This window comes from Mixophyes fleayi, chromosome 1, assembly GCF_038048845.1.
Source record: "Mixophyes fleayi isolate aMixFle1 chromosome 1, aMixFle1.hap1, whole genome shotgun sequence".
In the NCBI taxonomy this organism is placed as follows: Eukaryota; Metazoa; Chordata; class Amphibia; order Anura; family Limnodynastidae; genus Mixophyes; species Mixophyes fleayi.
The window spans coordinates 66761905-66776079 of NC_134402.1; the positions used below are offsets into that span (position 1 = coordinate 66761905).

General features: G+C 43.8%; 1 protein-coding gene across 1 annotated transcript in view; it reads right to left on the minus strand.

Moving 5' to 3' along the window:
• Positions 1–6099: 6099 nt before the first annotated feature.
• The window catches only part of LOC142104592 (uncharacterized), a 92996-nt gene continuing 84920 nt past the window's right edge, over positions 6100–14175 (minus strand). Inside the window, exon 9 of the mRNA XM_075189365.1 lies at positions 6100–6800. Coding sequence (XP_075045466.1) covers positions 6579–6800 — 222 coding nt within the window. The 3' untranslated portion in view covers positions 6100–6578. The remainder of the gene's footprint in view (positions 6801–14175) is intronic.

The following is a 14175-nucleotide window of genomic DNA, read 5'->3' on the forward strand; positions in this document are numbered from 1 at the left end:
GGGGGCAGCCAGGAACACTGCCACCACTGCAGTCAGGAAGGAAATTGGTAGTGAAAACTGCAGGAGGATTGGGCATGCTGCCCTGTAAAGTTAAAACAGAACTCCCCTCCCCGCCAGGTATAGGGGAAGGAACATGGTGGTGTGGGCGAGAAGAAGATGCCTCTCCCCTCCCGACGCTAATCTCAGCTAGTCGCTCGGGGAGAGAGAAACATAATCCCGACTTTCATCGCTGGCAGTGAAGACAGCTGCGGGCGCTCCCGGAGTGCCCACTGCCGACATGGCCAACGAGGAGACCGTGCGCATGTGTCAGTTTAGCTACCCTGCCCGTCTTCACACTATGCCATTCAGCATGAACTGTGCACTTAATATCTCTGTCCATTTAAACTGGTTCTCATAGTTATTATTCCATAGAATGGATATGTGCAAAAACATATAAGTCTGAGAAAGCCTCCATGTAGGTCTCTTTTTAGACTTTTATTTGTCCCTAAATTTTAGGAACAGGTGTAGTTCTTGCTATTTTCAATTTACAACTGGAAATGTCTAGAATACATCCACCATAAATATAGATCTCAGTTGACCCAGATCACAGTCAGAATTAGTATGCTTTTAGAAATTAGCAAACCTGATATGGAAATGATGCCCCAGTCTGCCATTAAAACAAATGAGAAATATCTGAAAATATAATGTACAAATGCCAGGGAAATAATAAATGCTGCTAACAGGACATACTGAAAATTTAATAAACTGCATAGATGATATGTCCTTCTCCTTGTACTTAAACCATTAACAAAAAGTATCTCTTATTACTTTAAATCATGAATAAACACATGGACAACGGATATAAATTAGAAAAAGCTAATAGTTTATTTTAGTTAAATGAAGTAAACTAGATTTGGCAGCGAGAGCAGAGCAGTCAGCAGTCCAAAACACAAAGTCAAACAGTGGAAGGTCATACCATTACCCACTGGTCCCAGGAGTAAACTCCTTTACGATTGACTGGTGTTAAATTTGGGCTAACGAGGCAACTGCGTGCCTCCTGGACTCAACATTGGCGCCCGCTCAAAGCCTGCCAAAGGGCCCTTCACTCAGGACCATGAGTCGTGATTCTTCGAAAGGGGCAATGACGCCTCCGTACCGCCAACACATCTGCTTATTCTCCCGCTCTCCTACCACAGCTGAGACTTCCTACGAACTCACAGCCCGCCACTACACGACCTTACTGCCTTAATCAACTGTGCAAAAGTTGTCCAATAAAGATAGCCATTCCCTCATTGCTCAAATGGACACCGTCTTGCCGAAACAAGTGACCTTGCTCCACCCTTATTAAAGGATGATTAATAGATAAACCCCCTAGCTCTTTTATGACTAGCCCTATGGACATTTTCAGCTTTCTCATGATAATGCCCATCTTTTTGCCAGGGACCGGGGATCTCCATGTGATTCGGGAAATAATATTTGACCACAGCAAAGTAATTGAAGGCCATCTTGACCGAATGGTCCGTAAATCTTCTCTTATAGCTACAAGCAGGCCCAGTGACTTACCTACGCCTAGGTCGTTCCCGCCCAGGTGAATCACTAATATGTCTGGTAACCCTTGCTTCTTAATTTTGTCCTCAATTAATGGAATAAGAGCCTCCCATTTTAATCCCATTTAAATGGCTAAATGGTGTCTGCCTTCCCAGTACACAAAAGAATGTCCCATGATACAAATCTTGATCATCGAAGGGATGAAACCTAGAGCAAATGAAATGAAGCTCTTAATACGAGTTTGCAGTGTGGGAATATACGAGGGGAGGGTGGGGAGGGGGGAGCGCGGTAATCCAAACATAGGTAAAAACCCATAAAAACTCTGGAGACACACCACTAATCAGGCCTTTATCCAAGGAAAAAATGGGAGAAAATCCCTTCTAGCCCCTGCTAAAAGCGATGAGCAGACCAGCCCTGGATTACCAGCCGGGAGAAAGGGAATTCACTTTTGGGGTCTAATGTAGTTTTGTTAGCTGCGGATTTCCAAGGACCTAGTTGTTTCATGGCCTCCGTAGAAGCCCCCATTTTGGCCACAGTGGTAGCTGCCCCAATTCTGAATGAGTGGGTGCCGTATAGTTTAGAATCATAACCAACTTGAGCGAGGGATAGCTTCATAAGTGCGTTGAACTGAAATTTTGTCAGGGGGGAGCAATCAGTATGTATCCACCATATGTCTCTCACCTGAGGAAGTGCCATCTTACACAAAGGGCCACTGGGCATATGCTTTGGTCGTCTCTGGCCGGCAAAAACAGCCATTGGCCCTTGCCGAATAGGTCAGTCTTGGACTTAACAACTTTACAGTACAAATAGTATCAGTGCTCACCATGTTCCTAGTTAGCAAGGTAGTGCCATGACTTTCCCTGAACTGCGCAACTAACTCGCATACACGATAGGCTCCATGAAAAACGAGGGAAAAGGCTATGCTAAAAAGGAGGGCTTCGAACGAATCAGTTGCCATGACTGGCAAAACATTAATGATTTGTTTAAGTATATTATTATCAATGGGTCTTCTTTTATCTTGAGGGAGTCAGCTATTCCGTTCTCTGTACCGGGAACATGCCGGGCTCGAAATGTGATATCGTGAGGGAGACAATGCAAAACTAGTTTCCGCAGCAAGTTGACTGCTGGTAACGAGGCGGTGGTTTGGCTGTTAATTGCTTGCACCACCCTGAGGTTGTCACATCAAAATTCCGGACAATGGGTGGCGCACCAATCCCCTTGGAAGAAAGCCTGAAACCGATGGCATCGGAGGCATCTGTGTGTAGATTGATGGATGGGTTGGAAATAGCTGGGGCAGGCAATATGCCAATTACGTTGAAACTCTGTAGAAATTTCATCCAAATCTGCATATCTTGTTTTACCTCTCTCTTAAGGCGGACCCTAGCATGTGTCTTAACTAAACCGGCCGTGGCCCACTGAAGCTTCCTACAGATTATTTTACCCATCGGGATGATATGACAGGTAAAATTAAAGGAGCCTAACAGGGATTGAACACGACGAAGAGGGCTCGAAAGGCCTGACAGGAGCTCCACTATTAAGTCAGATAGCTTCTTGACCTTATCAATAGGCAACCTGTGGCACCCGGCATCGGTGTCAATCTCAATGCCCAAATAATACAAACAGGTTGTGGGAACTTCCGTCTTATCCTAAGCGATTAGGACACCCATTTCATTGAACAAAGCTTGAGCTGAAGATAGTGTGTCTCTATATGCCGGAGACCCATGAGCAAAAAGTCATCTAGGTAGTGTGCTATCCCATGGTGGCCCATACTAGCCTGGATACACCAGTGCAGGAAGGAGCTGAACCTCTCAAAAAATGCACATGAGATCAAACACCCCATGGGAAGGCACCTATCTATGTAGAAATCGTCTGGAAGCCTAAATCTCTTCAACTGGAATGAATCAGGGTGGAGAGGCAGCAGTCGAAACGCGCATTCAATGTCCAGCTTCGCCCACTGCTTTCCAAAATGTTTGACTAAAGTAAGGGCCTCATAAAAAGACTGATAAACTACCGAGGTATTGCTTACCTCGATGGTGTCATTGACCAAGCACCGTTGTGGATGGGAAAGATGTTGAATTAAACGTAATTTTCCTTCAATCTTTTTAGGTACTACACCTACTGGGAAAATTACTATATTAGCTATTGGTGGCGATTTAAAAGGACCAACCATGCGTCCCAATCTGACTTCCTTACGAACCTTTTCTAACAGTATGCAATATGTAAGCCAATTTAAGGTTTTTGATGCTGCCGTTCTCATCTCCCTATATGTGGGAATTCGGAAACCGTCTTGAGAGCCTTGTTTTAGGAAGTGGGACTGGGAGGCATTGGGAAATAAATTAAGCCATCTGTTAAAATCTGGAATGTTAATTGGTGACGGGGCCTTGCCCAGAGTCTCCGAGGTTGTTGCGACCTCTGCCCACATTCGCTACACTCCATGGGCAATCTTTTGCTGGGTGAGCCCCACGGCAGGTGGAGCATGCGAGCTGATACATGCGAGCATGTGGCGGAGTGAAAGGCAAAACAGCGGTTCCTGGAGCCCGGGGAGGGCCACGCCTCTCCGTCGCTGGAAACCTGTTGTCCGCTGTTGTTTGGGAGTCTGTTACGCTAGGTCGCATCAGCGCTATCCATGTCTCTACGTCCTTAAATGCGAAAGGAATTATTAGTTGGGCTGAAACTTTCCCTCTGAAACTCTCATCGTATCTACGCCATATTATCAGTCCGTCGCAGATGGCCATTTCTGTGATAAGGTGTAGGTAGCGCCATACGTCTATGTTGGCCTGTGGTCTAGTCTCTAAGTAACAACCAGCAAACATACAGAAAGCTATTAACCAGTTAAGAAAACAAGTAAATGCCCCTAGACCTATACCTCCTCTGGAGCAGGCTGCTATGGATTCCTTTCTAGCCTTTTCCGTGAGAGAGAACATAGCCACGTAATAGACTTTCTGTATCATATCCCTTATGCTAGGGCGAATTAAAGTGAGAAGTACCCTGTTTTCGCATTTAACTAGAAGTCCACCTAACTTTACCAGACTGACCGTTCCCGGATCCGCTTGTCTCTGTGAACTTTTTGCTTGTTTAATATTCTTATTAATTTGCGCGGTCCCTGATCTGAACCTGAAGAGCCCTCGCTAGGTGTTGATCTAGATGGGCTGAGTGTATGTGTTGACAGAGGGGTGCGAATGTCATGCTCACCCACTTGCCCAGACTGGCATTCAGTGTTTGCTTCTTGTGTTGCCGAAGTTGCTGTCCCCTCTCCCCACTGCCTGCAGTGTCGCTCACTTGTGCTAAAGATCCGGAGGCCTACTACTGGCTGCCCCACCTGCCGGGTGCCTCCTTGTTGTGTGCCACGGCGTTCACTTCCTCTGTGAGGGCCGGGCGGATAACTTCCGCCACTTGATGCCGGGACTGGGGTAGAAGTAGACGGGGCTTGTGTGCCTGGGGTGCCTGACTCCTCTCGTCTGGAGCGGTTGGACCGCTCCCCTGGGTCTGGGCATAGCGAGGGGCTATAAGGAAAGGGGGGGAATGTACTGGGAATAATCTAATGACGATGGGACGAAGATATGAGGGGAAGGTGGGAAAACGGGGGAGGAAGGCAGCAATACAATGCAAGAATAAGTCTTGCGATAGAAGAGGAAAACAGATAGAAAAGAGGTTGCAAGGAAACAATGAAACTGCAAATAGAGTAGGAAAGGAAGCTGCAATAAACGATACTGAGCCTGTAACTCCTGTGTGTTCTCCCAAGCGATGCAGGAACCAAGAGACCGGCCCGCCCCCAGGGAGAGGATATGTAATGTGAAAACTGTGGACCCTCCCTGTGGCACTCATTGGCTGGCCTCTGCATCATCATTAACCCCCTTTAATGTTAAGTCCCTGCCAGACTCATACCATCAGTTTAGGCACGTTCAGCCTATTACATCTCTCAGTACAAATGATTGACAGACCAAAAAAAGAACATGAGCATTTTTGGTTTGGGACCAGGACAGGTTTTTTTTTCTTCCTTCACATCTTGTTCTATTGTCCTAATGTTTGATCCATCAGATATTTGGCAAAGTGTCAGAGTGTACTAACGATGCTGTTACTATAGGGATTAATGATTCAGATTTTAATAGTGTTCAAATTGCATTGAGAGCATCTCAGGCAGAAAATACAGCAGGCATCTACAACTACCCATGTATGAGGACCTTCACACACTGGGAGCAGTACAATAATAACATTACAATTGATATCTCTGAAATAACTGAAATTTTTAAACTTGTAAAATAAATTAGGATTGGCCTCTGTCCCATTCTGTTCCCAATTTCCCTTTTTGAAAGTTGCTTAGATGGGGAAGATTCTCTATAATGCAATTACTATTAACATTTATCACATGTTAAAACACATAAATTGCATGGAATTCTTGTGTGAGTATAATATGCATTTTATAACCATTTACAAATGTGTTAATCTGCATTTTTTTAAATATGCATCTGAGACAAAACAGGAAGTTTATTGCATTCACAATGAACTCTCACTTACAAGTTTTCAACTGTGTTGATGCGTGTGAGACGGAATGACATGGAAAAAGAAGCATCATTCAGTATAATGATTTTTATTTATTAAGTTAAAAGCTTTATCTCAACACCAGTATTGAGCTTTGAGGCTGTGCAGGAACATAAGTCTGAATGACAGGTTTAATGGCTCTTAGTTAACATACATGCGATGAATGGTTCTTTCACACACAGATGCACAGCCATGATGCAAGTTTAATATATATTAACTGACATGCTATTTTGCTATTTCATCTTTTTGCCTTATATTAGCACCCTTTTGGTTATCACTTGAAAGGATGTGCATGGAAGCAGGATATGCTTTTTGCCGTTAGTAAAGGAAGAAGACGAGTATACTCCTTCACACTTTACTCTTAAAAGTGCAGTAAAAAGACTGAAGAATGCTTTTTAACTTCATTTATGCAAATATAAGGGCCTTTTTGACAATGTGGACTAGCTAATCAAATATTTATTTCATTTGGTTTCAAAGATATATTTTTAGCATATATCACAACAGCACAACATTTATTTCCTATGATGCTGGTATTTCATCCCTCCATTTAGTTGCTTCTCAATAAGTCTGTCCTTGTATGCTGTCCATCTTTGGAGCGTAGCGTAGCTTTCCCTGATCTTCGTCTCTGTTGGGAAAGTATTTACCAACTCTTGGGCAATTTGCTTAGATTTGATTGGTGCTTCAGACAGAAATAGCTTGGTTGGAATAAAAATGCACTCAGCTCCTTCACTTATCTGTTGTAAGAAAAATAAATATCGAACACAAATAAAACTGGTATTGCTTACTAAAGGCAGTGATTTCCATTTAATCCTGGACACGCCTGTATTGTACTGTTGAACAAGGTTTGTGACATGTGTAAAGGTAATGCAATGTAGTGTGTATTGTGGAGGGTAATATGTATACATATATATATATATATGTATATATATATATATATATATATATATATATACACACATACACATATATATATATATATATATATATATATATATATATATATACACATATATATATATATATATATATATATATATATATATATAAATATACATATATATATATATATATATATAAATATACATATATATATATATACATACATATCTATATACATATATATATATATATATATATATATATATATATACATACATATATATACACATATCTATATATATATATATATCTATCTATATATATATATATATATATATATATACACACACACATATATACATATATACATATACAAGCCAGCCCTTGCTAGATGTAAACCCCTATACCTGGGAGGGTCTCGCTTGGTACCTACTTGGAGAACCGCCACCTGTGGGGCAGAAGTCGCTAAGCCCATATTCCTTGTGGCGGTCACTGGTGAATACCTCCTGTTCTATTAGACTCCACGACTTCCTGTAGGTGACACTAAACCAAACAGACCTTGAGGATCCCAATTCACCTGTTTGTTTGTGACAAAACCAGAGGGGTCCACGCCACTGTTATTGTACTAGGATCTTCTGGATCAGCATTGATTGAGGTAACCAATTGGATAATCCATGGTGGCTGAAGATTGACTACATCCTCACAGTCTACAGGATAATCCTACAGATAAGCCATTAAGCTTTTGGCTTCTGGTACGCATACATCTATACTGGTGTGACCTGTTTGTCTATATACTATCTTGAATGCCATTTGGCCTTGTGTGATCTCTCACCCTATGAGCTAACATATCTATCTTAGATATTGTGGATATCCACATGGTGGGAAGCTCTGGCTCACTCCTTTCTGGTGTTTTGGTTCCTTTCCTGGATTCATACTTGGCTCCATTAACTTGCTATACTACACTATTGTGCGCCTCCTCTCATTTATTTTAGATTTATTCCTGCTACACCGCTTGCTACAGAGGATTGGCAGCCGCCCGCACAGGGGAAGTGTTACATAAGAAGGAACCAGTTCAAGACATTGGACTCTAATATTATTGTACTGGTGCAGTGTCATAGCGCCATTTGTATCTATTTTGTGATATATATATATATATATATATATATATATACACACATACATACATATATACATATATATATATATATATATATATATACACACCTGCAGTCATACCCCCCCACCCGCACCCGTGTTTGCGCCCCCCGGCACCTGCTATGAAGCACCGGGGCCCACCGGGGAACAGGGCCACCATCAGGGGGGTACGAGGGGTACTGCTGTACCGGGCCCGGGCTCACCAGGGGGCCCGGTACAACAGTGCAGCACATACTTACCTGGGGGCCCGCTGTCTTGCAGTCCGCTGGTCTCCGCTACTCTGTCTTCAGCCTGGCTGTCACCGTGATCTGCCTGTGACAGCCAGAGCACATGATCGCAGGGGGAATGAGTCCTCCACCCCTGCAATCGCATTTTGGTGCCTGGCTGTCACAGCCAGGCTGAAGACAGAGTAGCGGAGACCAGCGGACTGCAAGACAGCGGGCCCCCAAGTAAGTATGTGTTGCTCCATTGCTCATGGGGGGGTGCTCATCGGGGGGGGGGGGGGCATATTGGGCCCCATGATTTCTGAAGGCGGCCCTGCCGGGGAATACCCTGGCTCCCCGACGGTGGTTGTAGAGAGCAACTTCAAAAGTTGCAAGATATTGCAAAGCCTTAACTGAGGTTTTGACGTCTTTCAACTCTTTGAGGAGGGACACAAAGTCCTGATGGGTAATAGGTAATCCGACCTGGCCTCCTGGAACCACCTCATTATCTCCTGGCTGGGCAGGATTATAACTGTCAAAATGAATATCATACCCAAATGGCTATATATTTTCCAAACATTACAAGTCACTGTCCCTGCTTCCCTCCATGCTAACCAGAATCCCAAAAAACCCTCAATTGATTCATATGGAACCAGAGACACACAAGGGTTTCAGGCAATGTATTAAAAAGACCCAGAGCTGGAGGCAGCAGGGGCCTTCAAGATATTAAACTATACTACCTTATCTCCCATTTTTCCCAAATTGTCGCATCAAAAGCCTCTTCTGGTTCCACCTCCTGACTAAATATAGAATCGGCCATATCACCTTGCCCAATCTCACTAATTTATGGGGCCTACCCCTTATAAACCATGCTCCCTCCGCCAAACTGCTTCCCACCATTAAATTTAATGCAAGCTTTGGGATTCCCACTCCTTCAAACTGAAACTCACCTCAGCACTTTCCCCCCTTACACACATTTGGAATAACCCTGTATTCCCTCCTAGATTTTCCGCTGCAAGACATCATCTCTGGACCTGGCTCGCCTCAAATTTCTGAAAGACTTCTCCAAGCTGGGTCATTGGCTTCCGCTAGCAGAGCTCCAAAGCCGCTCCCCATCCTGGGCACTAAGCCCATTTGAATTTCAGTCACTTCCTACGGTTCTTACCGCTTATGTATGTACTATGAGATCTCACCCCCTTTAAGCGTCTCTGTAAACACCATCCCATGGCTAAGGGTATGATCTCTAAACTTTACAGTATCTTTCTTGCTACCACCCTTCCATCTCCAAGACCCCATGAAGAAGACTGGGAGAGGGACTTTGCATCCCCGTGCCCGAGCAAGGAGGCCTGTGAGGACTTGAAACTGGGAATAGCTAAATGCTCCATGTTAACCAAGCTTAAAGAAACCTCCCACAAAATTTATTATCGTAGGTATTATACTAGTATTTTATGACTCCATAAAATTTTCCCTTCCTCTCCAGCCAACTGTTGGCAGCGCTGTGGCCACAGGGGCTCTATGCCCCATATTTGGTGGACTTGACCGGTTATCGCCTCCTTCTAGAATGCGGTTCATGGCTTCCGTAATTCTCTGTTTGAGGCTCCCGTTGCAAAAGACCCTTGGGTTTTACCCTCTCCAGGATCTTGACAAATTTTCCAAAAATCTGACCACACACATACAAGGGGCTGGCAATTCCCTTATAGCACTCAACTGAAAAGCACTTCCCCCCGTCTCTCTCTACTCTTAAAAAACATATTTGGCACATTGTGACCATGGAAGAGATTACCTACTGCCTTCACGACAGAGGCCAGGTTTTGAACAAAATATGGGCCACATGGCAGTTCGCAGAACACACATTCCACTCTGGCCCTCAGCTCTCCCATCATGACCCATGTGCGATGAGTGTTATGTTCTTCCAAGCACTCCCTATGCACTATTCCTCCCCCAAGTACACACTTTGCTCGACTTGACGATATGCCCAATTTTTTAGAAAATGAATGTATAACCATCTGGGCCAAGTGCTGAGGCATTTTTTATTGCTTTACTAGAAATGAAACTCTCCCCTAAAGAGATTTTAAAAACTATTAGAGAGCAGTGTCGGACTGGGGAATGAATGGCCCACCGGGGGACTGCAACGGTAGGGGCCAACCAGAGGGTGTGTGGCCAGCCATCATAGAGGCGAGACCAGACACTAGAGAGGGAGTGGTCAGCCCACAAAGGACAGCTAACACCATAGTATTGTATATAAAGAATGCAGTGTGTATATAAAGAGTACACAGTCTTGACCTGCCCCTTAGATTTGGCAGAACAGTCACCAAAAATTGGGATTTTCCCACTAGAATCAGAACATTTGACAGACTGTCCTACCTGTTCTTGACAGTTTCACTACCTGTGGCTGCTGGTTTCTTTAGTTGCGTTTTTTCTGGATCCTGGAATGTTGGGGGCCCTATTTGGGAAAAAAATGGGTACATTTAGAAAATTCCAACCAGCCTCGGCACTAAATCAATAGGTAAGTAATAATTAGGCCTTCCTCCAGCCCCAACATTAAAGTAATAGCATTCCCATTTAATAAATAAACCTATTTCCCTTCCTCCAAACAGCCCCAGCAATAAATTAATAGCATTTACGTATAATAAATATACCTATTTCCCGCAACCGCCATTAAATAATACATATTCACATTTAATAAATAAACCTCATGCTCCTCAAACTCAGTCCCACATTCAATTAATAGCCCCCAAACCACCCCATCTTAAATAGTCCTCACTATAAAATTAAATAGCCCCACCATCACCCCACAAACAAAATAGCACCCATTAATTAGCCACCACTTACCACACACACATTACATTGCCACAAGCCCACTGTGCCATGACACACACACACTACATTGCCACAAGCCCCATGTGTCATCACACACACACTCCATTGCCACAAGCCCCATGTGCCATCACACACATTACATTTCCACAAGCCCCCTGTGCCATCACACACACATTATTGTGCCCCTTTATCATCACCATGCTGTGCCTCCTTATGATCACACTGTGCCCCCTTATGATCACCACACTGTGTCCCCTTATGATCACAATGCGCCCTCCTTGCTGCTTTTCCCCCCTTCATCACACTGTGCAATGCTGCCCCCTTCATCATTCTGTGCATTTCTGCCCCCCCCATTCTTCATCACTCTGTGCCTTTCTGCTCCCCCTTCCCCATTACTCTGTGCCTTCCTCTCCCCTCTTCTTCATCACTCTGTGCTCCCCCCCTCCTCTTCATCACTCTGTGGCTTTGTCCCCCCCTCTTCATCACTCTGTGGCTTTCTGTCCCCCCTCTTCATCACTCTGTGGCTTTCTGCCCCCCCAACTCTTTATCACTCCGTGCCTTCCCTCCCCCTCTTCTTCATCACTGTGTGCCTCCCTCCCTCTTCTTCATCACCCTGTGGCTTTCTGCCCCCCCTCTTCATCACAGTGGGGCTTTCTATCCCCCCACCTCTTCATCACTCTGTGGCTCCCCCCCTCTTCATCACTCTGTGGCTTTCTGTTTCCCTCCCCTTGTCTCTGTTCCTTTACTCACCCTCCTATTGGCTTGTTTTCTCTTTCCTTCTCTTCTTGTCTTCTCTCTTCTGTCTTCTTTCTTGCGTGCTGGGTCCTCTTTGCGCTGCTCCTCACTCAATGTCGGGCTTAACGTGATGATGTCATGCCCGACCTTCAATGCAAACAGAGCAGAGAGTAAGGAGGAGGGGCGCCGGAGCCGCAACATGGTAAATATTTTTTTTCCATTTTGTTTTAAAAGTACCAGCTCCCCCCACCAATGAAAAAGGGCGGAGTTTACAGGGGTCTAGGCCTACTGGGGGATAACCCAGCTCCCCGACAGTCCAGTTCGACCCTGGTAGAGAGACTTGATAGGTTATAACCGTGGAAGATTTTACTTTGGAGTTCAGGATATGTATGGGCAAAATGTGTTTCTTGAAGTGAAATATATACATTTTTTAAGAGCATCTCCCACCCAGGTTGGTTCAATGGTGGGCTGGGTCACTGGGCCATCTTCATTTTTTCCCTTTAAAATGTTCCTAACAGGTTGCTGAGTCGAGTCTTGCCCCGCGGGCTAAAATTTGCCAGCCCTCCACTGCCAAAGTCCATGTAGAAAATATCACATATGAAATATTGTCAATTATGAAACTCTTTCAAAATAACTGATGATTGTTTATTGAGCACATGTAAAAGACAGATACAGTTGTAATACCCTGCAAATAACAGGTATATTACTGTATGCAATCACTCAGAACACTACAGTTCCCCAGAGTGCCCCCGGGAAGTTAAATGCAAATTGCAAATGCTATTGGGCAAACAGTAGTGAATGAACTAGAAGGTTCCAGGAGATTCTTGGAAAAACGGGAGGAGCCAAAAATGGACTGGCTAGTGAGAGAAGTGATGTATGTGACTGCTAGATGAGCAAATGAAGGATCTTCCTACAAAGAGCCACTGAATGCTATGGCTGAATTGTTGTCCTGAGGGATGTTGGCAGCCAGCCCAAAAATAAGCACCATTGCAGTATAGGAAAAGACCTAACTTGCACTGCCCATGAGATGTCTGCAGGACTCATATGAAGACAGATAAGTTTATTTTGCTTTGCTATGTTCAAGTTATTTAAGTGAGACATCAAACTATGTTATTAAAACCTCTGGGACCGGGACTGTAATATTGCTATTGGGAGCTGTTATAGCACTGGCTAAAGGAAGAGTTTGTTCCAGCCAAATCTGCTGTATTTAAAGTTTTGTGAAAGCTGACTGAAACTGCCTAAACTGGTTGCTGATGAGAGAATTGCAAGTTATTTAACCCTACAGTTGCTGAAAGAGAGCTGCTTATTCCATTAGATGGATTGCTAAATGGACACTGTCCTTTACACTGAAAATTATTTACTGTGCAGTATTGCTGTTGTTTACTGAGCTCAGGAGTCATGTATGCATCAAAGTGACTACTGATTTCAACTTGTATAAGTAAATAAGCTTCATGTGTCATCTGAAACTTCGCTTAAACCTGTGAATTATAATTTACTCCCTTGGGTTCTGTATATGATAAAATAATCTAGAAAGCATCTAACCTGAAAAAGCTGGATTAATCCTTGTTACATATCTACTAATTTTTGTCTGACAAGTATAATTGCACTAAAAGTATTGTGATTGATTGGTTTAAATTATCTACTGCCACAGCATTTACTATAATGGTCTAATTAACTTGTAGCAACCAGTTGTCTCCTAAAGTATCTATCCAGTGAAATCCATTTCACTGAAGCACAGGGCCTAAATTTAAGATGGGATATATTTATTTAATGACCTATGTCGATTGGTTTGCATATTGTTGAACAAAGATTCCTAAAGTGTTATTTATTTTGTGACATGTTGAATAACATTGCATGTTGATTGTATCGTGCTATCACTTCTCTTCACTACTGCTACTTATCTGCTGCTGTGGTAAAGCCTTATGTCACAAGCAAACAGAAAAAAAAACAAGTTTATGCAGTTTTAGCCCTGTGTTCCTTGTTTTATTCCAAAACTACTGGGCGGACCTTCACCTCTCTACCATAACACCGGGCCTGTGGAATCCTTCCTTATACTACTTTTGGGTGGTCAACCATCCACCCCCTTACACAGTCATATCAGGTCAGGGGAAAAAGCTCATTTGCCAAAAATACACCTACAATGTGACTGCAACATGGTTTGGAGGGGCATCTGCCCCTCAGACCGGGCCTATAGTGGGCTACCTGTATTTTTTCCTTTAAAATACTCTTAATAGGCTGCTGAGCTGAGTATCGCCCCCCACCCGGCCTAAAATTTGCCAGCCAGCCCCAGTCTCTGAGAACAAATTCTGTGAGACAT